General features: G+C 56.2%; 3 protein-coding genes and 1 long non-coding RNA gene across 8 annotated transcripts; all 4 read right to left on the bottom strand.

Moving 5' to 3' along the window:
- Positions 1–360: 360 nt before the first annotated feature.
- Positions 361–9,822, bottom strand: P4HA3 (prolyl 4-hydroxylase subunit alpha 3). 4 transcript variants are annotated; one of them, XM_048941813.1, is made up of 15 exons: positions 9,717–9,822; positions 8,960–9,069; positions 7,504–7,606; positions 6,917–7,059; positions 5,746–5,966; positions 4,363–4,515; positions 4,217–4,268; positions 3,959–4,131; positions 3,700–3,876; positions 3,242–3,306; positions 2,155–2,314; positions 1,698–1,760; positions 1,331–1,399; positions 748–844; positions 361–628 (listed from the first exon to the last, which is right to left on the bottom strand). In XM_048941813.1, exons 1-15 carry the CDS (start codon positions 9,779–9,781, stop codon positions 558–560), a joined length of 1,722 nt encoding a protein of 573 aa, XP_048797770.1. In that variant the 5' UTR covers positions 9,782–9,822; the 3' UTR covers positions 361–557. The 4 variants fall into 4 exon arrangements, 3 of the variants coding, with proteins under 3 accessions (XP_048797770.1, XP_048797780.1, XP_048797785.1); XM_048941823.1 differs by having other exon boundaries at positions 3,959–4,116; XR_007376307.1 differs by having other exon boundaries at positions 614–628; positions 1,698–1,755.
- Positions 9,823–10,164: 342 nt separating this feature from the next.
- NEU3 (neuraminidase 3) lies at positions 10,165–15,961 on the bottom strand. 2 transcript variants are annotated; one of them, XM_048941789.1, is made up of 4 exons: positions 15,909–15,961; positions 13,823–13,854; positions 13,486–13,719; positions 10,165–11,696 (listed from the first exon to the last, which is right to left on the bottom strand). In XM_048941789.1, exons 2-4 carry the CDS (start codon positions 13,847–13,849, stop codon positions 10,179–10,181), a joined length of 1,779 nt encoding a protein of 592 aa, XP_048797746.1. In that variant the 5' UTR covers positions 13,850–13,854; positions 15,909–15,961; the 3' UTR covers positions 10,165–10,178. The 2 variants fall into 2 exon arrangements, with proteins under 2 accessions (XP_048797746.1, XP_048797755.1); XM_048941798.1 differs by lacking the exon at positions 15,909–15,961 and adding an exon at positions 15,868–15,882.
- A 135-nt stretch (positions 15,962–16,096) lies between these two features.
- Positions 16,097–23,525, bottom strand: SPCS2 (signal peptidase complex subunit 2). The gene is made up of 5 exons (XM_048942379.1): positions 23,449–23,525; positions 18,645–18,728; positions 17,722–17,881; positions 17,205–17,340; positions 16,097–16,741 (listed from the first exon to the last, which is right to left on the bottom strand). Exons 1-5 carry the CDS (start codon positions 23,485–23,487, stop codon positions 16,555–16,557), a joined length of 606 nt encoding a protein of 201 aa, XP_048798336.1. The 5' UTR covers positions 23,488–23,525; the 3' UTR covers positions 16,097–16,554.
- On the bottom strand, positions 18,846–23,143 carry LOC125692198 (uncharacterized). The gene is made up of 3 exons (XR_007376520.1): positions 21,669–23,143; positions 19,080–19,182; positions 18,846–18,953 (listed from the first exon to the last, which is right to left on the bottom strand). It is a non-coding gene; the product is annotated as an uncharacterized LOC125692198 (long non-coding RNA).
- Positions 23,526–23,622: the final 97 nt, after the last annotated feature.

The raw sequence follows: 23,622 nt of genomic DNA, 5'->3' as shown, positions 1-23,622 counted from the left end.
CGATGCTGGCGGAGGACAGGGGCTGTGCTGTTCTCTGCTGTTGCACCCTGGCACCAGAGTGGAGCGTGAGGTTGCACAGCCAGGTTTGAGATGCATCCAGACCCCACAGCAGGTTGTTTTTTTTGTGTAAGGGCAGTGTTGGCTTTGCTCTGGTCCGTGTGGCTGCTTTGGTCACTCCGGAGCATACTGATGGCTGTAGGAGTGCCATAGCTCTCACTGCTGCTCTTGAGATGGGACAGAGGGTGTGCTTATGGTCCAGGCTATGGAACATGTGTGGGTTTGGTACCATCCACTCGCCCCCTGCTCTCCCAGTAAACCTTAATGCCACACCAAAGTATTTCTCCCAGCCTCCAGTTGAGTCTCCTTGGATTTTATTTTCAACAGATTTCCCAGAGGGAAGCCACAGCTCAACAAAGCACCTCCTCCCCCTGCAGCAGCCTCTTCTCCTCATGGATGAAGCCCAGTGGAGCTGCGCTGTGCTGGGGAGGCTTTTCACTGCCATGGTGACAACGACAGCACCCAGGTCAGGAGCTGCAGCCTTGAGCCCAGCTGGTCGCTCAGTCCCGGGGATCCCGGCTGCACGGCCGCCGAAACTCCTGCCCGTACTCATGGATCCACTTGTTTGCCACTGGAAGGGACAAAGGCCCCATCTGTCTCTGTCCCCTATACCAACCTCATGGGGGTGGCCTCCCTGCTGTCCCTCTGACCCCGAATCGCCCTGGGGTGACACCGGGTGCTGCCACTCACCCCACTTGTCCCCAGCCAGCACGGGGCATCCAGCGTGTAGGGTGTCCCCGTCACCGTCACCATTCCTTCGCAGGTTCCACCAGAACAAGGCTGCGTTCTGCAGTGCAGAATAAAGACACATCCCAGGGCTTTGGCACCCCTCAAACAGAGCTGGGAGCTCCAGCATTGGGATTTTACACCCCAAAACTAAGCCTGGATTCCAACAGCTGGGCTCTCAGGGCTGCGGTTTGGCAAAACAGAGCTGAGAGCCCTGAGGTTGGATTGTCATGGGTAGGAGCTTCAAGATTAAGGGTCAGCCCCCCAAAACAAGGGCAGTATACACAGCCCAGATCTGGGAGTTAGGGGGTTGGGGTTTGACAACCCTAAGAGAAAGCTGAAAGGCCCAAACACTGGGTTTGGAACCCCTAGAATGGAGCCAGGAGCTCCAGGGCTGGCCTTTGGCACTCCAAAACATCAGGGAGTGGCAGGTTGGGATTTGCTGTTGGGATGGGCTGAGCTGTGACTCTGTGTAAGAGATAAGAAATGGGAGAGCTGTGTCCCCCCCTGTTCCCCACTCTCAGGATCTTGTGCAGGTTCCCCTCACCTTAACCACTGGCACACTGAAGTTGGCATAGATGAAGGCAGTGGAGCCACCTGCCTCCACTGCACTCAGCTGGAAAAGGAGAAAAAGAAATGTGAGTCACGGCCCTCATCCTCCTCCTGCCCTGGGGGATACGACTGCTTTCCAAGGCACAAAACCTCCCCTGGTTCCATCCCCCATGCTTTCCTTGCTGTGGCATTGCACAAGCTCTGAAATCCTCTGCCAACGCTACGTTTTATCACCATAGCCATCTACTTTTAGTGCCATAGCTGTGTGATTTAGAGCTGCCCTCACCCCTCTCCAACCACGTTCACTCTGAACCCTACTGATGTCCACACAGATGCAAAAACAGACCAAAATGGGGACTCACGTAGATCATGACCGTGGCGATCCTGTTGCCTGACTTCATTCTGTAAAGAGGGCTCTTCCTGGACTGCCCCAAAAGCAAGGAAGTGGAAATGGTCAGTCTGTGTGGGCGCTGCTGGGAGACACCTCTTACCCTAATGGACCTCATGGCTCTGAGCTGCTGCTAGGAAAATCCCTTCCTCCCTCTTTCCTCCTCTCCTTCCTCCAGCCTCCTCCTGGCTCCATCCCACGGGACACCCCAGGAACCTCCCTCCCACAGCACCATCCCAGGAGCACCCATAGGACAATCCAAGACCATCCTGGTGACTGTCTCAGGACCGTTCTGATCACCATTCTAGGAGCACCCAGAGTCTATCTTGCTGGCCATCCCAAGTACACCCAAGGACCATCTCAATGACCATCCCAGGAACCCCCACAGGACAACCCAGTGACCACCCCACGACCCTACAGACTCTCCTGACCGTGGCGTGGTCGAAGTGGGGCTCGTAGTGGCCGCCCAGCCCGTAGTTGACCACCTGCAGGTACTCAGCGTAGGGTGGCCGCAGGTCCAGGCCGGTGATGGCTGCCATGCGCAGCTCCAGTGCCCGCACCACTGGGTCAGCTGTGTCCTTCAGCCAGGCACTGTGGGGAAGCTCAACCTCAGCCCCTCACTGACTTCATTTGGGAGCAAATGGGGACACCCAACCTCAGCCCCTCAATGATTTTGGGAACAAATGGGGACACCCAACCTCAGCCCCTCAATGACTTTGGAAACAAATGGGACACCCAACCTCAGCCCCCATTAACTTCATTTGGAAGCAAATGGGGACACCCAACCTCAGCCCCCATTGACTTTGGGAACAAATGGGGACACCCAACCTCAGCCCACATTGACTTTGGGAGCAAATGGGGACACCCAACCTCAGCCCCTCAATGACTTCATTTGGGAGAAAATGGGGGCACCCAACTTCAGCCCCCATTGACTTTGGGAACAAATGGGACACCCAACCTCAGCCCCTCAATGACTTCATTTGGGAGCAAATGGGGACACCCAACCTCAGCCCCCATTGACTTTGGGAACAAATGGGGACACCCAACCTCAGCCCCTCAATGACTTCATTTGGGAGAAAATGGGGGCACCCAACCTCAGCCCCTCACTGACTTCATTTGGGAGCAAATGGGGACACCCAACCTCAGCCCCATTGACTTTGGGAGCAAATGGGGACACCCAACCTCAGCCCCCAGTGACTTTGGGAACAAATGGGGACACCCAACCTCAGCCCCCATTGACTTTGGGAGCAAATGGGGACACCCAACCTCAGCCCCATTGACTTTGGGAACAAATGGGGACACCCAACCTCAGCCCCTCAATGACTTTGGGAACAAATGGGGACACTCAACCTCAGCCCCTCAATGACTTCATTTGGCAGCAAATGGGGACACCCAACCTCAGCCCCCATTGACTTTGGGAGCAAATGGGGACACCCAACCTCATCTCTCCGTTGACTTAGAGAGCAGACTGGGGACTTGTGGCAATGGGGACACATTGGCCCCAGTAGTGGCTCCTACCTCTTGCTTATCCGATACTCCACTTTCTGCTGCTTCTCTCCAGAGGCGACCACGGATCTCTGCAGCTGTAGAGGACATGAGGAAGGGACATTGCTGAAGACAGGGCCACCCTCTGGAGGCCCCAAAGCCAAAGCAGGGACCCCACCTTGGGGACTACATTGGGGTAATTATAGCAGCCATTGGCCAAACATCTCTATGGTGTCCCCATGGGGTGATGGAAGCAACACACTGAGTTACGATGTGGTGTCACTGGTAGTGCCAATGACTGTCGTTGGGTGTCACCAACCCACCAAGCCTGGCTGGGAAGGGACACAGTTTGTCCCCAGAACCCTGGGTGGGCTTAATGGCAGCATGGATGGAGCCAAGCCAAACCCACTGCTCTGCAGGTCAGAGTGGTCCAAGGATGGTCCAAGGGGACACCAATGGGGACGGCATTCCTGTCCCACCCAGCTGCTCACCCAGGGCCCTGCCAGTCCCTTAATGGTCTCAGCCTCGGCATCGCTGACGAAGTCGTGGTACAGCACAATGTAGGGCTGGAGCCGCAGCGTTTCCTTCTTGGCAGGCTGCAGCAGGAGGTAGGGGCTGCCGTTGGTCTCGTAGGAGCAGCCAAGGTGTGAGGGCTGCTCCGGGGCCATCTGGGGACAGAAGGGATGGAGAGGATGTGGGGATGGGGCTGGTGATGAGGTGGGGGCTGTGGTACCCTATTGCCAGCCCTACCTGTGCCCCCAGGCCCTGGCACAGCTCCTCGTAGGCGTCCCGGTTCTGCAGCTGGGTGACGTTGGGGCGCTGCAGGGGTCTCCCCACACGGTCCCCATGTGTTGCCAGCAGCTTCTCATACTTGGCCACATTCGTTGTTACCCTCTGGTTGCTGGGATCTACCAGAGAGAAGGCTTCACCCCAAGCCCATGTAGAGGTGATAGAGGCACTCCGAAACCTCTCCCCAACTCCCTGGGACCACATCTGAACCCCACGTACCATAGTGGAGAAACTCCCTGGAGAGAGTCAACGCATGGGAGATGTTTCCAGCCTGGATGGGACAGGGAGCTTATGAGCCCAGAGCTCGGCCCTACAAGTGCTGGGAATGGGGTCAGGCCATGGGGCACTGGGGGTCGTGGTCATACCATGAAGTAAGAGAAAGCCAGGTAGTCCAGCGCATCTTCCAGGCTGCCCCGCTCCTCCTCTGGGTTCCAGCTGCCGTAGGAGAGGCGAAAGCGGCTGACGGCCTCTTCCAGCCACGCGATGGAGTGGTAGAAGTCACCTGTGTCATAGGCCACCTGCGAGGCAGTGCAGGCAGTGCTCAGAGATGCTGCTGGATCAGCCTGACCTGTTCCCTGTCCCATTCCTTCCCATCATCATCTAAAATTACTTTGTTCCAATCCTTCCTGTCCTCACTGCAGCTAATCCCACCCCATCCCATCCCACCCCACCCCATCCCATCCCCATCCCCATTCCCATTCATCTAGTCACATCCAGTCACTTTGTTATCCCTATCCCTATTCTGTTCTGTCCTCACTGTTGTCCCCATTCTGTCCTATTCCTTCTTTCCCTTTCTCATCTCAATCAAGATCCCTATTCCCCCATCATGTCTTCATCTCATCCCCATTCCATCTCCACCTCCATCCTCATCCCTTATCCTATCCCTGCCCCTAACTCCATCTCATCCCATCTCTATCCCCATCTCCATCCTATCCTATCTCTATATACAGCCTCATCCCAATCTTCATCCCCCTCCCATCTCCATCCCATTTCCATCTTCATCCCATCCCAATTCCTATCTCAACTATCCCATCCCTGTTCCATCCCTATCCTCATTTCATGCCATGTCATCCTACCCCATCCCATCCCATCCCCATCCCATCCCCATCCCGTCCCCATCCCCATCCCATCCCCATCCCACCCCCATCCCCATCCCCATTCCACCCCCATCCCATCCCATCCCATCCCATCCCATCCCCATCCCACCCCACCCTGCCCCATCCCATCCCATTTACATCCTTGTCCCTATCTCCATCTCATCCCAAACCATCCCATCCCACCCTGCCCTCCCCCATCCCATGCTCTGTGACTCAGTCCTGGCTCTGCAGTGGGGACTCTGCCCTGAAGAAAATCCTCAGTCTCTATCAAAGCATCCTAATTCCCTCTCAGGCACTCACGGGCCCAACTTTTCACCCCCTACTGGGATTGGGAAACCAAGCACCAAGCTTTGGAACAGCACTGGGATGGGTTGGGCTCCAGGATGGGATCATAGGGCTCCCAGACACCCTCAGCTTGGCTTCTCCCCTCCCCGAGCCACGAACCATCACAAATCCCCAGTTTGGATGAGATCCACGGGATGCCTCAGGGCTGATTCAGCAGGGCCACTTCACCTCCACGAGCAAAGGGAAAAACTCAGCTTTGCTCCATGGCAGCAAAACAAGATGGGATTTGGAACTGGGTGATCTGTAAGAACCCTTCCAACCTAAGCTACTCTACGACACGCTCCACAGGGCTGGGATCGCCCTCACCTTGCCCACGTGGAAGCAGTCATCAGCCGAGAGTGAGACACGCCGACCAGGGCTGTAGAGGGGTGGGCGGTCAGTGCTGGCGGGCTGGAAGAGGCCGTTGGCCATGCCCTTGACGCTGAGCGCGTAGACGTCCTGCAGCCGCATCAGCGCCCGCGCCGCCCCGTCCAGGTCCTCAGCTCCGGGCAGCTCCCTCTGCAACTCCTGGAATCCGACGTGGAGAGCTGGAGAGGAAATGGGGCGATGGAGGGGGGTTTGGCCGGGGCTTCCAACTCAATGATTCTGTGATTGGTGGAGCTTGGAGGCTGCCAGCCTCCGTCAGCCTCCTGTGGTGCTTCCTTGGCACCCCTGTCTTCCTCAGTAACCATTCCATCCTGCCCATGATCCTCTTCCTGCCATCCTCCCTGTTGTTTTCTCTGTTCCCCCCATCCCATCCTCCCCATTGTCCCTTCCATCCCATCCTTCTCATTGTCCCCTCCATCCCATCCATCCCCATTGTCCCCTCCATTCCATCCTTCTTGTTGTCCCCTCCATCCCATCCTCCCCATTGACCCCTTCATCCCATTCTTCTCGTCCCCTCCATCCCATCCTTCCCATTGTCCCCTCCATCCCATCCTCCTTATTGTCCCCTCCATCCCATCCTCCCCATTGTCCCCTCCATCCCATCTTTCTTGTCCCCTCCATCCCATCCTCCGCATTGTCCCCTCCATCCCATTCTTCTCATTGTCCCTTCTATTCCATTCTCCCCATTGTTCCCTCCATCCCATCCTCCCCATTGTCCCCTCCATCCCATCCTTCTTGTCCCCTCCATCCCATCCTTCCCATTGTCCCCTCCATCCCATCCTTCTTGTCCCCTCCATCCCATCCTCCCCATTGTCCCCTTCATCCCATTCTTCTCGTCCCCTCCATCCCATCCTTCCCATTGTCCCCTCCATCCCATCCTCCTTATTGTCCCCTCCATCCCATCCTCCCCATTGTCCCCTCCATCCCATCTTTCTTGTCCCCTCCATCCCATCCTCCCCATTGTCCCCTCCATCCCATCCTTCTCATTGTCCCTTCTATTCCATCCTCCCCATTATCCCCTCCATCCCATCCTTCTCACTGTCCCCTCCATCCCATCCTCCTCGTCCCCTCCATCCCATCGTTCTGCTGTCCCAACACATCCCCGCTGTACCACGGCTGTTTTCAGTGGCCTCGCTGCTGTAGACGACGCTGGGCCAGTCGGAGCTCAGGCGCTTGATGAGGCTGAAGGCCGACAGAGGGTTGTCCACCGAGGCGCCGGGGTCCTGGTGCAGTGCCCGGACCTTCTCATAGAACCTACATGGGGTGGCAGCACGGGTGAGGAGGTGACCGCCCAGGGAGAGGGGCTGTGAGCAACCCAACATGCCCAAATTAGAACGGGGGCAGATCTGCTGGACTCAAAGTGTCACCCGACAACCTGCGGTGGTGGCACCACCTCTGCATCAGACCCACATCCCCCAACCACCAAACTCCAAATTCCCATCCTAAGCATTCCTAAGTTCCATCCTAAGAACAGCTTAGGTTGGGAGGGATCTTACGGATCAGTTCCAAGCCCATCTTGATTCGCTGCCATGGAGCCCCCAGCCCCACGTTCCCATTCCCATCCCACCCCCCCCCCAGTACCACCCATGGCTGCTCCTTTTCCTCTTGAAACCCCCATTTCCAGCAGCCCATCCCCGACCCGGAGCTGGGCTGGCGTGGCTGCAGGGCGTCCCCTGTTGGGCTCGGGGGGTTCCTTACCTGCTCAGGCGGCGGAGCCGGGCGCTCTCCTCCCGCAGATACGCACGGAGCCTCCGCAGCAGCCGCCCCTCATTGCCCCGCGCCTGACGGACGCTGCGCAGAGCTGAGAAAGTGTCGGTGTGGGCAGGGGGCAGCCAGGCCAGCAGGGCCCCCAGCCCCAGCACCCCCACGGCTCGCATCCCCCTCCCGGAGGCCGCAATGGTAGGGAGGGATGGAGGGAGGGAGAAAGAAAGGAAGGGAGCGGAAGGATGGGATGGGGATGAGGGGGGTTACAGGGTGGTGGTGGTGGTGGTGGTGGTGATGGGGATTTGGCGGCCCCTCCTGGCTGGCCCCGGTGTGGTTGGGCCCTCCTGGCTGGCCCCGTGCTGCAGTGAGCTGTGCTGTCACCTCCTCTTCGTCCCATCCCTCTCTGTCCCCCTCCCGTCCTGTCCCCATCCTCCTTGTTCCCATCAATCCCATCCCATCCTCATCCTCCCTGTCCCCATCCCAGCCATCAACATTTCTGTCCCTGTCCTGCCTGTCTCCATCCTCCCGTTCCCCTCCTGCAAGCCCTTGTTCTGTCCTGTAATAACCCTTCCCCGTTCCCATCTCATTTTACTCCCACCCTGTCTCCAACCCCTCCTGATGGTCCCCATCCCATCCCGCTCCCATCCTGGCTGTCCTCCTCCTGGCTGTTCCCATTGTCTTCTAAGCATCCCATTCTGCTCCCTGTCCCAAATCTGTCCCCATCCCTTATGACAGTCCCCATCCCATCCTGTCCCCATTCTGCAGCTCCCTGTCATCCCTACACCCATCCTGGCTGTCTCCATCCTCCTGTCCCCACTCCTGGAAGTCCCCACTCCATCCTGTCCTCATCCCAACCTGCCCCCTTTCCATCCTTTTCCCATCCTGCCCATTCTCATTCCGCCCTATAATCATGCCATTCTGTCCCTATCCCTTCTTGTCCCCATCCTGGTTCTTCCAGTCCTGTGCATTTCCATCCCATCATCCACATCATCTGTCCTGTTCCCATCCAATCTTCTCCCCAGCCTGTTCTGTTCCCATCTCATCCTGTTCCACCCTGTCTCCCTCCTATCTATCCCCATTCTTTCCCCTAATAATCCTACCTACCCTGTCCCCATCCCATTCTGTCCCCATCCTTCCTGTCCCCATCCTGTTGCTCCTTATCATCCTTGTCCCCATCCTGGTTGTCTCTCTCCTGTCTGTCCCAATTCTCCGCATCCCCATCCCATCCTGTCCCCATCATCCACATCCTCACCCTCCCTGTCCCCATTCTGTCCCAACCCCTTTTGATGTCCCCATCCTCTTGGTCCTTATTGTCCCTGTACCCCTCCTGGCTGATCCCATTCTGTCCTGTAACATCCCTAGGCCATCCTCACCCCAATCCCAGCAGGGGCAGGGAGGTAAGTTTGGAGACACCCCACTACATCCCCACATCAGCACTGGGACCACTTGCCCAAAACAGCTCCCAGTGGGCCAGAACCAGCTGAATTCCTCAAGGAATGGCAAAGAGAAACAGGAGCAGGGTGGCAACAGGGGTGAACGGATGCCCCAGGTGTACGAGCCCTGTGGGTGCAAGGACAGGCACAGGACACAGGGTGGGCACTGCTCAGAGCCCCCCTGCTTCACCTCTGAGCACCACGTCCCCTTCGTGTCCTGTATCCCATCACTCCATGTCCCCATCACTCCATATCCCACGTCCCCTTCACTCCCCATGACTCCACGTTCCACGTCAACTCCACACCCCATGCATCCATCACTCCATGCCCCAATCGCTCTCACACTGCCTTCACTGCATCCCACATCTCCATTCTGTCCCACATCCTCGTCACTCCTTGCCCCAATTCCCCTCCCCTCCATGCCCCATGTCCCATCCACCCCACGTCTGCATCCTCACCACTCCCTATCCCACATCCCTGTCACTCCACATCCAAAACCCCCATCACTTCATGCCATGTCCCACGTTCCTTCCAATTCCTGCCCCATATCCCCATCACTCCACATCCCATGTCCCCCAGCACTGTGTCCCACATCTCCTGAACTCCACATCCCGCATCCCCATCACCACACACCCCAAAATCCCACCTGTCCACGTCCCACATCCCCATGTTGCACATCCCTATGACTCCACACACCCATCGCTCCTTGTCCCCACCACTTGCTGCCCCCCATCCCCATCCCTCACATCCCTCGTCCCTCCTTCTGCCACCCACTTGGATTCTTTTCGGAGATTTATTCGCTGCTGGCACAAGGATGTGGGCCCACGCTGAGCTGCCATCACCAGCCTGGGGATGTGGCACCGCCTGTCTGCCCCTGTGGTTGGACAGACAGAGCTGGGCTCTGAGCAGGCATCAGGCAATGGAAAAAACAGGGGAAAAACTCTAAAAAAGGAGAAATATTCTCTGGTGGCACATAATAAGAGGCAGGAACTTGTAACTCATCTCTGATTTTGGCTTTTCCCCAGCTGAAAATCACAGGATCATTGAAGTTGGAAAAAGATCTCTGAGCCCCCAAGTCCAACCCCAACCCACCACCACCACCCCCTTAAAATGTTGATTTCTAATTCCATCTGGGCATTGCAGTGTGCTGCTGGCCCCTCATGTCCTGTCACATCCAGTTCCTTCCTACACCATCGCCAACCCAACGACGGGCCTCAGTCAATTCACAGAAAAGTCTTAATTAAAAGCCTTGCAACGCTGCTTCTCCTCCGCTGGGTTTGCATCCCTCACATCTTCCTCTGAGTTCTCCCCGCTGCTCTTTGGGGACAAAACCCCAAAAATGGGTTCTTTCCCAAGGCAAGGCCTCTCGCTGCCTTCACCACCTCCCGCGGTGCCCAATGTGAAGAGGCAGAAGGCGATCTCCTCGCAGCCGCTGACCTCCCCGCACTCAAACAGGCACCCAAAGACCCCATCGGGGCACACGGCCAGGTCAGAATACCCACAAGGTCCCTCCTGCAGCACCCTTGGGTGCCGCCAGCCCCCCTCGTTGGGCGGCGCCGTATTGACGTAGAGCCCTAAATCGCGACGGTGGCGCCGGTTGGTGGGGTGGGAGTAGAGCAGCCAACGCTGGGTGTCCCCATGGGGGCTCTCAGTCCCTAAATCACATTGCTGGAGCTGGTTGGTGGGGTTGGAGCAGAGCAGCTGACACTGGGTGTCCCCATGGGGGCTCTCAGTCCCTAAATCACATTGCTGGAGCTGGTTGGTGGGGTTGGAGCAGAGCAGCTGATGCTGGGTGTCCACATTGGGGCTCTCGGTGCTGGTGGTGCCTGTAGGACACTCACTGGGCGGTGTGGTATTGACGTGGAGCCCTAAATCACAGTGTTGTTGCAGGTTGGTTGGATGGTAGCAGAGTTGGGTGTCCCTGCTGGGACTTTCAGGGCTGGTGGTGCAGAGCAGACAACGCTGGGTGTCCCTGCTGGGACTCTCATTGCCTGAATGGCATTGCAGGCACTGGTTGGTTGAGTCAGAGCAGAGCAGCCAACGTTGGGTGTCCCTGCTGGGGCTCTCGGTGGTGCCTACAGGACGCCCAATGGTGCTGGGCACAAAGCTGACCACGCTGCCCTGGCAGCCCTGCGGCGGTTCGCACAACGCCGGGCTCCTCGCCGGGAGGCCGAACCGTTGCCCACGGTCAGCACTGACGGCCACGGCCCGGCAGCGGCACGGCCGACGGGCACTGCAGTAAAGCAGCCTCCCTCCATCCTCGGCAGCGATCTCAGCCACCTGGCACTCTCCGGTCCTCATGCCCCGCAGCAGGGAACCTTTCTGCCAGCTCCGTCCGCCGTCGTCGCTGTAGAAGATGAAGGAATGCGGGCGGGTGCAGCAGGGCAGCGGGACACCGCAGAGCCGGCCGTGAACGTAGTAAGCGTACGCCGGCACAGCCAGGCGACCCGAGTCCAGCTGCACCCCATGGCCCGGCCCCACGGCGAAAGTGGCCCAGTAGGGCAGGTCGGAGGCGATGGCTTCGTGGGTGAGATCGCGCAGGGGGCTCCAGGTGAGGCCGCCGTCCCGGCTGGAGGAGCAGCAGAGCCGCGCCGCGCTGCGTCCCACCACGATCTGATGCCACTCGGAGACGCGGCGCCGCACGCAGATACAGAAGAGGAAAACGGTGCCGCTGTTGGCATCGTACAGAGGGCAGGGGTTCATGGTGCGGTGGGCAGGGAGGGTCAGCTGGCTCAGCTCTTCTGCAGGGCCCCACTGGTGGCAGCAGTAAGGGTCAGCCCTAAAACTACTGCCCCCAAAACCCCCAAAGCACTGCTGCGAAGCCCAGCAGCGCCACCCCCAAATCCCAAACCTACCATCCAAACCCTGAAACCACCACCCCAAACCCCAAAACCATTGCTGTGAGTCCCAAAAGCGCCAGCCCAAACTTTAAACCACCTCAAAACCACCATCTGAGATCCTAAACCCACCACCTGAACCCTAAAACCATTGCTATGAACCCCAAAACCACCACCCCAAACTTTAAACCACCCCCAAACCACCACCCTGAACCCCCAAACCACCGTCCCAAACCCTAAACTCACCACCCAAACCCTAAAACCATTGCCAAGAACCCCAAAACCACCACTCCAGACTTTAAACCACCCCAAAACCACCATCCAAGACCCTAAACCCAACACCCAAACCCTGAAACCACCACCTCCAACCCCAAAACCATTGCCATGAACCCTGAAACCCCCACTTCAAACCCCAAAATCACCATCCCAGAACCTAAACCCAACACTCAAACCCTAAAACCATTGCTACGAACCCCAAAACCAACACCCCAAACTTTAAACCACCCCAAACCCACCACCCAAACCCCCAAACCACCACCATGAACCCCAAAACCACCTCTCAAACCCTAAAACTGCCACTTCAAACTCCAAAACCACCACCATGAACCCCCAAACCATCATCCCAAACCTTAAAACCACACCAAAACCCCTAAACTACCATCCCAGACCCCAAACGCACCACCCTGAACACCAAAACCACCATCCAACCCCTCAAAACCACCGTCCCAAACCCAAACCCACCACCCAAACCCTGAAACCACCACCTCCAACCCCAAAACCATTGCCATGAACCCTGAAACCCCCACTTCAAACCCCAAAACCACCATCCCAAACCCTAAACCCACCTCCCAAACCCTAAAACTGCCACTTCAAACCCCAAAACCACCACCCCAAACTTTAAACCACCCCCAAAACCACCACCCAAACCCCCAAACTACCACCATGAACCCCAAAACCATCATCCCAAACCTTAAACCCACACCAAAACTACCATCCCAGACCCCAAACCCACCACCCAAACCCCAATATCACCACCCTGAACACTAAAACCACCATCCAACCCCCCAAACCACCGTCCCAAACCCTAAACCCACCACCCAAACCCTAAAACCATTGCCATGAACCCCAAAACCACCACCCCAAAATTTAAACCACCCCCAAACCACCACCCTCAACACCAAAACCACCATCCCAAACCCTAAACTCACCACCCAAACCCTAAAACCGTTGCCATGAACCCCAAAACCACCACCCCAAACTCCAAAACCACCCCAAAACCACCACCCTGAACCCCAAAACAACCCCAAAATCACCATCCCAAAACCTAAACCCACCACCCAAACCGTAAAACCATTGCCATGAACCCCCAAACCACCACCCTGAACCCAAAAACCACCCCAAAACCACCACCCTGAACCCCAAAACCACCGTCCCAAACCCTAAACCCACCACCCAAACCCTAAAACCGTTGCCATGAACCCCCAAACCACCACCCTGAACCCCAAAACCACCCCAAAACCACCACCCTGAACCCCAAAACCACCGTCCCAAACCCTAAACCCACCACCCAAACCCCACCACCACCACTCTGAACGCCAAACCCACCACCCAACCTCCCCGAACCACCACCACGAACCCCAAAACCACTTTGAATCCCCCAAACCACCCCCCCCCCAGGCCCCCAAAACCACCCTTGCCCCCATTACCTCCACCTTACGCCCGTTCCACCGCCCCCGGCGCAGCACCAGGAGCTGCGCGTCCTCATCCCGGATGGAGGAGCGCTTCTCAGCAAAGGCCAGCAGGGTGCGGGGAGGCACGTGGAGCAGCGCCGGGATTCGGTACGTCACCCCCCCGGGTCCCTCCTGTCGGAACAGCGTCTCCCGAGGGGGGTTGAGTGGGGCCTCTGGGGTTTGGGGAGGCTCCTTGGCTCCGCACAGCCGCTGGGGTTTGGGATCGGAGAGGTTAAATGGAGGGAAAAGGGGGGGGTTGTATCCCTTCGTAGCCCCCCCCCCCCCCCAGCAAGGAGATGGGATGAGGACTCACCTTGAGCCAGGTGACAGCCTGAGCCATGGTGCCTGTCCTCAGTGGGACCGGAGTTGGGGTCAGTGTGGGGTCAGTGCCAACCCACGGACCCCCTCCCCTCCATCCCAGCGTGCCCTGACCCCACAGAACCCCAGTTTTCCCAATATCCCTATGAAACCCCCCCCCCCACCAACACCCCTAGACCCCTGAGCTCCCCCCCAACCCCCCCCCTTTCCAACCCCCCCTCTTTCCAACCCCCCCATTCCCTGACCCCCCAACAGCCACATTTTTCCCAACCCCCCCATACACCCCCAATACGAACCAATGCCCCCCTGCGCCCCCCCAATACGAACCAATGCCCCCCACGCCCCCCCCAATATGCACCAATGCCCCCCCAATACGAACCAATGCCCCCTTCAATACGAACCAATGCCCCCTGTACCCCCCCTAATACAAACCAATGCTCCCTGCGCCCCCCCAATACGCATCAATGCCCCCCAATATGCACCAATGCCACCCAATACGAACCAATGCCCCCCGCACCCCCCCCATAAGCACCAATGCCCCCCGCACCCCCCCCAGCACGAACCAATGCCCCCCCAATATGAACCAATGCCCCCCAATATGCACCAATGCCCCCCACACCCCCCCAGCACGAACCAATGCCCCCCAATATGCACCAATGCCCCCTGTGCCCCCCAATACGAACCAATGCCCCCCCAAAACGCACTAATGTCCCCGTGCCCCCCCCAATATGCACTAATGCCCACCCAATACGAACCAATGCCCCCCGCGCCCCCCCAATCCGCACCAATGCTCCCCGCACCCCCCCCATAAGCACCAATGCCCCCCAATACGAACCAATGCCCCCTGTGCCCCCCTAATATGAACCAATGCCCCCCAATACGAACCAATGCCCCCCACGCCCCCCCAATACGCACCAATGCCCCCTGTGCCCCCCAGCACGAACCAATGCCCCCCCAATATGCACCATTGTCCCTGTGCCCCCCCCAATATGCACTAATGCCCACCCAATACGAACTAATGCCCCCCGCGCCCCCCCAATACGAACCAATGCCCCCCAATACACACCAATGCCCCCTGTGCCCCCCTAATATGAACCAATGCCCCCCAATACGAACCAATGCCCTCCAATATGCACCAATGCCCCCTGTGCCCCCCCAATACGAACCAATGCCCCCCCAAAACGCACCAATGTCCCCGTGCCCCCCCAATATGCACTAATGCCCCCCGCGCCCCCCAATACGAACCAATGCCCCCCGTGCCCCCCCAATATGCACCAATGCCCCCACGCCCCCCCAGCACGAACCAATGCCCCCCCAATACGAACCAATGCCCCCCAATACAAACCAATGCCCCCCCAATACGAACCAATGCCCCCCGTGCCCCCCCCAATATGCACTAATGCCCCCCCAATACGAACCAATGCCCCCACGCCCCCCCAATACGAACCAATGCCCCCCAATACAAACCAATGCCCCCCCAAAACGCACCAATGTCCCCGTGCCCCCCCAATACGAACCAATGCCCCCTGTGCCCCCCCAATACGAACCAATGCCCCCCGTGCCCCCCCCAATATGCACTAATGCCCCCCCAATACGAACCAATGCCCCCACGCCCCCTTCAATACGAACCAATGCCCCCTGTACCCCCCCTAATACAAACCAATGCCCCCTGCGCCCCCCCAATACACATCAATGCCCCCCCAATATGCACCAATGCCACCCAATGCGAACCAATGCCCCCCGCACCCCCCCCAACACGAACCAATGCCCCCTGCAACCCCCAATACGCACCAATGCCCCCTGTGCCCCCCCCAATACGAACCAATGCCCCCCGTGTCCCCCCAACATGCACCAATGCCCCCCCGCCCCCTCTCCAATATACACCAATGCCCCCCCTTTCCTGCAAACCCCGAGGACACCCCCCCCCACCGCCCCAATTTCCCCAATCCCCCTATGCAAACCCCCATCCAACCACCCCCCCTTTCACCCCCAACGTTCCCAGTCCCCCATTACGCCCCAAACCCCAATGCACCCCCATACCTCGGTCGTCGTCTCCCCCCCCCCCCCCCGCCCTCGATCACCGTCTCCCGCAGCCGCTTCCGCCGTTCCAAGCCCTCCCCCAGCTCCGCCCCGACCCCACGGGGTTGGTTCCAAGGACCGCCTCCTCCTCCCCCCCCCTCTCCCGACTCACGGACCGCCCCTAAAGCTGCGCCGGGTTTATCGCTCACATCGCTTCGTTCCTTTTATTGAAAACGAAAAACATAAAAGCGCTTTAAAAAAAAAATGCCGTTTTTCCAGCAGGGTTTCATCGTACGAGGCGAGAAGAAAAAAGCAGCCGGATGCACAGCCGGGAGACAAGCGCAGAACGCCGCTCCTTCCCACAGCCCTAAAAGGTTTGATATAAAAACAATCCCCCAGAGCAATTAAATATAAAAATAAAGAGAACTCGGGTTGCAAACAACAGACAGTTGGTTTCAACGAGGCTTTCTGTCCTGAATTCCTCCCATAGGGATGCGTGGCACAGAGCAATGCCCTCTCAATCATCCCCCCTAAACCCACCCAGCTGCGGGTGGGGGCAGCTCAGCATGATTTCAGGGATCCCCATCGATCCAAAAAAGGGAAAAGGATTTCAGGACAAAAAATAACCAACCAGAAGAACAAAATTAGAAGCGATTCGCTTTCTCGCACTGCTTTCCTTTATTTGCGTTGAGCTCCACGGAGGTCGGCTCACTTGATTTTCCTCTCCAGCGCCAGGCTGTCGTGCAGCTTGGAGACCTCAGGCTCATAGGCCTCCATCACCAGCATCCCATTGGCATCGAAGAACTTGGCGATGGACCTGGTGAACTCAGCTTCTCTCTGCTGTTTGGTTTTCCCGCTGATGAAGGTCAGCTTCAGGGTGTATTTGTCATCAAACCTGGGGGGAAAACACAGATTTCAGAGTGTAATTCCATAGAATGGCCAGGGATGCAAAGGAGCTCAATGCTCATCCAGCTCCAAGCCCTGCTGTGTGCAGGTCGCCAACCAGCAGCCCAGGCTGCCCAGAGCCACATCCAGCCTGGCCTTGAATGCCTGCAGGGATGGGGCATCCACAGCCTCCTCGGGCAACCTGTTCATGTTAAGGGATTGGGTTTTCCTTCCCCATTGACTAAGAAGTGAAATGTGAAGATCTGTGGCAAAGGACTGCTTGGTGCTGCCCCTCATTTCTTACTTACTTACTGTAAAACGGATTGAAGAATGGAAAAATAAGAGACAACTCTTTGGATCCTACAGAATCACGTGGGATCAGCACAAAAAACACCACTCCTTTTGCCTCGTTTTGGTGGCATTTGGCCAAAGCTTTCCTGCCTTGTGATAAACGCAGGCAGAGCTCACGGTACCGTTTGAGGCTGGAGGAGAGCTGCCACACATCATCAGGGTCCATCCCAGCCGGGTCCTTCCTGTGAGCCACCAGGAAGATGCTCTTCTCTTTGTAGGAGGTATAGATGGTCAGGATTCCCATCATCACAAAATACGTTCAACCAAGTTAAGGAAATTCAGGTGCCTGTTTGCGTTGTTGAACCAACCTGGCAACCCACACAGAGCCCACTGCCATCCTGTTAGGAACAGCACTCCAAGCAGGTGCTGGTATTGCAGAGTTCACTCTTCAACGTGAGTTGGCTCTTAGAAAAGTCAACCAGAGCGCCCAGGGGGGGCCTGGATCCTCACACATAGACTCACATGTAAGCACATGACAACCAGAGCACTGCGTCACACGAAGCAGAGTTGGATCTCAGCTGATCTCCAGGCAGAGAAATTCCCACATGGCCGACATGGGAAGACACAGAAGGGCTTTGTTGTGCTTTCTGGGAAAACCAAACCCCTGTGGTCTTAAAAAGAGAGCATGCAAAGGATATGAGACGACACAGAAGGCGAGGACAGGTTTGGATTCAGGGAAGGGGTGCAGGTAATCCCAGATCAAAGCGACGATGGCGAAGAGACACGAGATGGTGCAGATGATGAGGCGCCCGTCGATCAGGCGGAAGTTTTCCACATATTTGTACTTCTCCAGGAGGACCTGCAGGAGGAACGCAGAGATGGGTTCACTTTGTGCTTTCAAAGAACCACAGAATGGCTTGGGATGGAAGGGAGCTCAAGGATCACGAAGCTCCAACCCCCCACCAATGCAGGGCCACGAACCTCCTCATCTCACAGCAGCCCAGGCTGCCCAGGGCCCCATCCAACCTGGCCTCCAACACCTCCAGGGATGGACGGGGCATCACAGCCTCTCTGGGCAGCTGTTCCAGCACCTCACCACTCTCTCTCTAAACAACTTCCCCCTGACATCCAACCTCCATCTCCCCTCCCTCAACTCCAAACCATTTCCCCTTGTCCTGCTGCCATCTCCTCTTTCACAGAGCTGACTCCCCTCCTGTCTGCAGGCTCCCTTGAGGCACTGCAGGCTGCACTGAGGTCACCCCGCAGCTTCTCTTCTCCATGCTGAACAAGCCCAGCTCCCTCAGCCTGTCTTTGTAGGGAGGTGCTGCAGCCCTCATCATCTTTGTGGCTCCTCTCCAACAGCTCCCTGTCTTTCTTGTGCTGGGGGCTCCAGCCCTGGACGCAGTGCTCCAGATGGGGCCTCAAGAGCAGAGCAGAGAGGGACAATCACCTCCCTGTCCCTGCTGGCCACCCCTCTGCTGATGGAGCCCAGGATCCCATTTGCTTTCCGAGCTGCAGAAGCACACTGCTGGCTCATGTTCAGTTTTTCATTCACCAGGACCCCCCACATCATCCTTCTCAAGAGCTCAGAGAGCTGCTGAAGCAGCACTGTCACCACACACCTTTTTGGCAGAGTCATCCAGGGAATTTTTCACAGCTGAGCCGTCCCATTTATCAATCTTCACTGGTTTGTCATCGATCTTCCACTGCAATGGAGAGCAAAACGTGAAAGATTTGGGATGGGGTAACAGTTCCTTTTACCACACTCGCCACTGTCAGCAACACAAAGGTTAGGAGAGAAACCCCAATACCTACAGAGCTGTGTGAGAGGGAGCTGTGTTGCACCGCAGCCACTCCAGCACTAAAGCTCCACTGCCAAAGAAAGGCTCTGCAGATTTCAACTCTGCCACCAGCAGAGGGGAAAAAAAAACCTGAGAAAACAAGTTTTTACATTGGTTTTCTTCTGGTTTTGGTCCCAATAGCTGCAGCGTGGCCCTGCTTGTGGCCTCTGAGGGTGTTCTGATGGTGTTCTGTGCCCAGATCTCCCTCAGACCCACCTGCAGAAGGAGATGCTTCACAGCAATGAATCCCAGATAGCACAGCTTACAGGCATGGACTTCCCTTTGAATGACAGTGTCTGTGGTGGCAGTTCTTGGCTACCTTTCAAAGCAGCACGTCGTATCAAAGTCATCTGAGCATCTGAAGTGACTGCTCCCTGTTACATCCCAGTCCCAGAGCCCCCCAGTTGCATTTACAACACAGCTGTCAGAAGAGCTCCTCTCCTTCTCTGGAAGGAGGATGTAAAACCCGGCCTGCTCCCTCCCACAAACACATTGGTGAAGTTGTGATTACCTCCCAGGATCCACAGGTATGAATCAGGAGCAAGAAGTAGATGGGAAAGAAATGAAATGAACAATTCTTTCAATTATTGATGTTTCTTTACAAAAGCACCCACAGCGGTTTTACTCCCAGCCCTTCGGATTCCCACAAACAACACTATCAGGAGTAGAGAATGGGAAAGAATTCCCTATTTTTTAAGGGGGGATAGATTTAAAGTGAGACAGGGGAGGTTTAGGTTGGAGATGATGAGGAAGTTTTTGAGCCAGAGGGTGGTGAGGCACTGGCACAGGTTGCCCAAGGAGGCTGTGGATGCCCCATCCCTGCAGGCATTCAAGGCCAGGCTGGATGTGGCTCTGGGCAGCCTGGGCTGCTGGTTGGTGACCTGCACACAGCAGGGCTTGGAGCTGGATGAGCATTGAGCTCCTTTGCAACCCAGGCCATGCTATGATTCTATGATAAAACACCTGACACAGCAATGCTCCCTGCTGCAGGTGGAGCAGTCCTCTGGCCAACGTGCTGCAGAGGGAACAAAGAAGGAGCTGTGTTTATTCCTTTACACACATCTACAATTTCTCACTGGGAAAAGGTGCTCTGAGACTCGAGGCCCAGCTGGGGAGATGCACAGCAGGCCGTGCTACCACCCTGAGCTTTCCAGCTCTGATGGGATCCCAGGTGTGATCAGTGCCACACATCCCTTTTGGTTGTCACCTAATCTGCTCTTAGCTCAGGGCTGTTTGTCACAGCTGGCAGTCCCTGCTCGTGGCAGCAGCGTGGTTCACCTGGCACTGAAGCACAGCGCATCCATCTCACTGCCAAAACTCAAGTGTTTAGTCCAGCTGCTTATGTCCTAAAACCAACAGCTTCCTAGATAGGCTTGAAGATGGAATAGTTGGAAAACGGCAGTGAGAAAAGACTCAGGAATCAAAAGAAGAAATGAAACCAAAGCCCTCAGGTTTATCACTGAAGGCCTCAGGATTTTAAAGCTACTCTGTGGTCACTGTCCCCAGAGGCACCAGACTGCAGACATGTCCCTCACTGAAGGAATCTTTACAGGGGAACAGATTTATGGCCAGCCTTACCCAGGCAGCGTGAGAATCACCTTCTGGATTCTTGCTCTCCATCCTGAACCCCCCATGGTGGGTCAGGCCAGAGAGGACCTTGCAATGGGGACATATCTGCACTGTGGGACTCAGCCAGGGAGGAGTTTCAGTCTCCCCTTCACCTCTGCCCCTTTGAGATTCCTCCTCCCAGCACTGCACTGCAGCTCCCCTTTCAATTCTCTGACCTGTTGGAGTCAGGGAGGGGAACTCACAGAAACCTGCAGCCATTTCGAGATCGTTTTCAGTTCAGCTGCAACTCAACTCCTTTCATCCAAAACCAAGTGACAGAAGCGTGCCTCCTCCTCCCCACACCAGGGGATAACAGCCAGGTTATTGCAGTCAGGCACACCTCAGAGGTGCTTTAGTACTTGACAGCACGCCCTTGCTTTACTCATGTGTAAGAACGAGGCTTCAACGTGTGGGAGAGTCCTAAAAGCACAGGAAGCACACAAGGACCTGGCTGAAATACCTGAGCAACACAGCTACCTGCAGCTGGGTGACTGCAGGGCAGCATTCTGCTCTTAGCTCCAAAAAAAGGAGCAGCAATACACAGGCTTTCTCTTACCCCAGCCACCCCCAGCTCCAAGCACTCCATCCCTCACCATGCCTGAAGTCACCTTCACCTACAGCTGCAAGCTCCCTCCCTGGCAACAGGCACAGAAAAATCCTATGGGAGGTGTCAAGCCACTCACATCTCAAAGAGCAGCACAGACTTCATTTTCCCCCTGCTTTATTCCTCCTGTTCTGCTGTCAGCTTGGTTTACGTTGCACCCAAGAGCAGCCTGTCTCTCCAAATACTGCTCTGAAGTTTAAGGCATGCTGTGAGTACTGAAAACATAAGTCACAAAGAAAGATTTGTTTCTACTGTGGTTATATGAATGCTGATGTAGGAGCTTTAAATCAGGACACTGAGATGCAGCCCAGGGAACTAGGATGAGCCCCAGCACACAATGCACACTGCAAGGCACACAGCCCTGGTTCTATGGGTCATAGAATGAATCAAAGAATGAATCACAGAATGGCCTGGGTTGAAAAGGACCACAATAATCATCCAGTTTCATCCCCCTGCTGTGTGCAGGGTCACCAACCACCAGACCAGGCTGCCCAGGGTCAGGAGGAACTGCCTGGTTGTCATCAATGCTGAAAGAATATGAGAAAGACAACAAAAAAATGGGATAGTCAACACCCCAGGCTCCCTGAACTCACCCTGATTCAGCTCACTGGTGAAGTACAAACACAAACATGAAGCAAGCAGCCCTTTTATGGGAGTACAAAGCCTCGATCCCATGCCACTGCTGTCTTGGTTGAGAAAAACTTGAGCAATTTAGGGACTAAGAGCATGATTTACCAGATAACACCTCTGAAATACAGATATTACCAGATTTAAGTCATCAGGAAGCAGGAAACAAAAACTTATGGATCAGCACAAAGGAGAGGGAGGAAAGAAAACTGTCTTGTGTGTGCTTTGTACAGCTCTGCTGAAACTCCTCCTGCACTACGATGTACTTCCCTTAGCAACTGCTTCATTTCCTTCTGAAACAACCACAGCTCCACACACAGAGGACACAGCAGAAGACACAGAACACCTTGAGAGTGTGGTATTTCTTAGAGCTCTTTAAGTGTAACCACAAAGTGCTCTCACATGGGAGCTGAAGGCTGCACACAAAGATTGCCAGAAGTACTTTGTTAGCATCTTCCACTAACAGAATTCACTCAGTGGCTGATGCTGCGTTGAAGATTTCACACCAAATCTCACACACAGCACGAGGAGCTTCATCTCAAAACAAACACACAAGAACTGTGCTTGTAAATACACAGACATCAACAGAAAAAGAATCAAACTGTTCTCAACTGCAGCCATCCCCGCTTTGAAGTTTGCTGAAGGAAGCGCAGCACTCTGAAGGTACACCCTCCTTCCCTTGAGATGGAGGCATCAGTTTCTATCATCTTGTGAACAAAACGCCTCCAGGCCTTTCGTTTTTGTGACAGAGGAGCATCAGCACTCATCAAACACAAGGATGGGCTGCGACACAAACACCTGTCTGCTTGGAACTGAGCTGAGATCAAAGCTGATACATGAGAAAGGTTAAAAAATATAAATCACAGAACATTTGGGTTGGAAAGGATCTCAGAGCTCAGCCAGTTTCAATCCCTCCACGGGCAGGGAAGCCTCCCACAGCCCAATGCCCACAGCACCATCCACCACCTTGGGCACTGCCAGAGTTGGGCACCCACAGCTTGGGACTGCAGTGCTGGAGCCTCCCCACCCTGGTGGTGAATAATTTCTTCCTCATCTAATCTAAATCCAGTTTCTTTGAGCTTAACACCACATAGCTGACAAACAGCCCACCCCAGCTCTCCTGCAGCCCCTTTAGGTGCTGTAAGCTCTCTGCCGAGCCTTCTTTTCCACAGGCTGAACACTTCCAGCTCTCAGCCTGGCTCCATAGCTTTCATACAATCGTGAAGGTTGGGAAAGACTTCTCAGATCCCCAATCCACCCCCACGTCCCTCAGTATCACATCCCCACAGCTCTGGGACACCCCCAGGGACGGTGACAACCCCACTCCCTGGGCAGCTGTGTCGGTGCTTCACCACTCCTTCAGATAAAAGCTTTCCTGACACCCAACCTGACCCACCCCAGAGCCACCTGAAGCCGTCACCTCCCGTCCCACCCAACCAACACCCCCCAACCGAGCCCCCTGCCCACCTTTCCCAGAGCTCCCCGCAGACACAGGAACATCAAATCCAGGTCTCCTCAGAGCCCTCCCATCCCCAGGACGAACTCTCCCAGCTCTCACCCCGGCTCTCCCACAGACTCTTCAGCCCCTCACACAGCCCTCAGCACACTGCCCGCCCGCCGCCTCCCGCTCTCCCTCCCCTCACAGCGCTTTGGAAGGCCGGGGTGAACCCGAAGACAGCCCCAAAGGCAGCGCTGAGGCGAAAGTGAAAAAGAAATAGAGGTCAAAGCCGGGCGGCAGCCCCGCACCTTATCGAGCAGCCCATTCCTGCCGCCTTTGGCCGCCATCTTCTCGCCGCCCTCCGCACCGCCCTTCCCGCGCGATGTGGCGGCCGCTGATTGGCTGCCCGCGGGCGGCGGCGGGAAGCGCGGAGCGTGCTGGGAGTTGTAGTTCCGCTGCGTGTCTCCATGGTTGCCATGGAG

This window comes from Lagopus muta, chromosome 1, assembly GCF_023343835.1.
Source record: "Lagopus muta isolate bLagMut1 chromosome 1, bLagMut1 primary, whole genome shotgun sequence".
Taxonomy (NCBI): domain Eukaryota; kingdom Metazoa; phylum Chordata; class Aves; order Galliformes; family Phasianidae; genus Lagopus; species Lagopus muta.
This window is presented reverse-complemented; position numbering and strand designations above follow the sequence as displayed.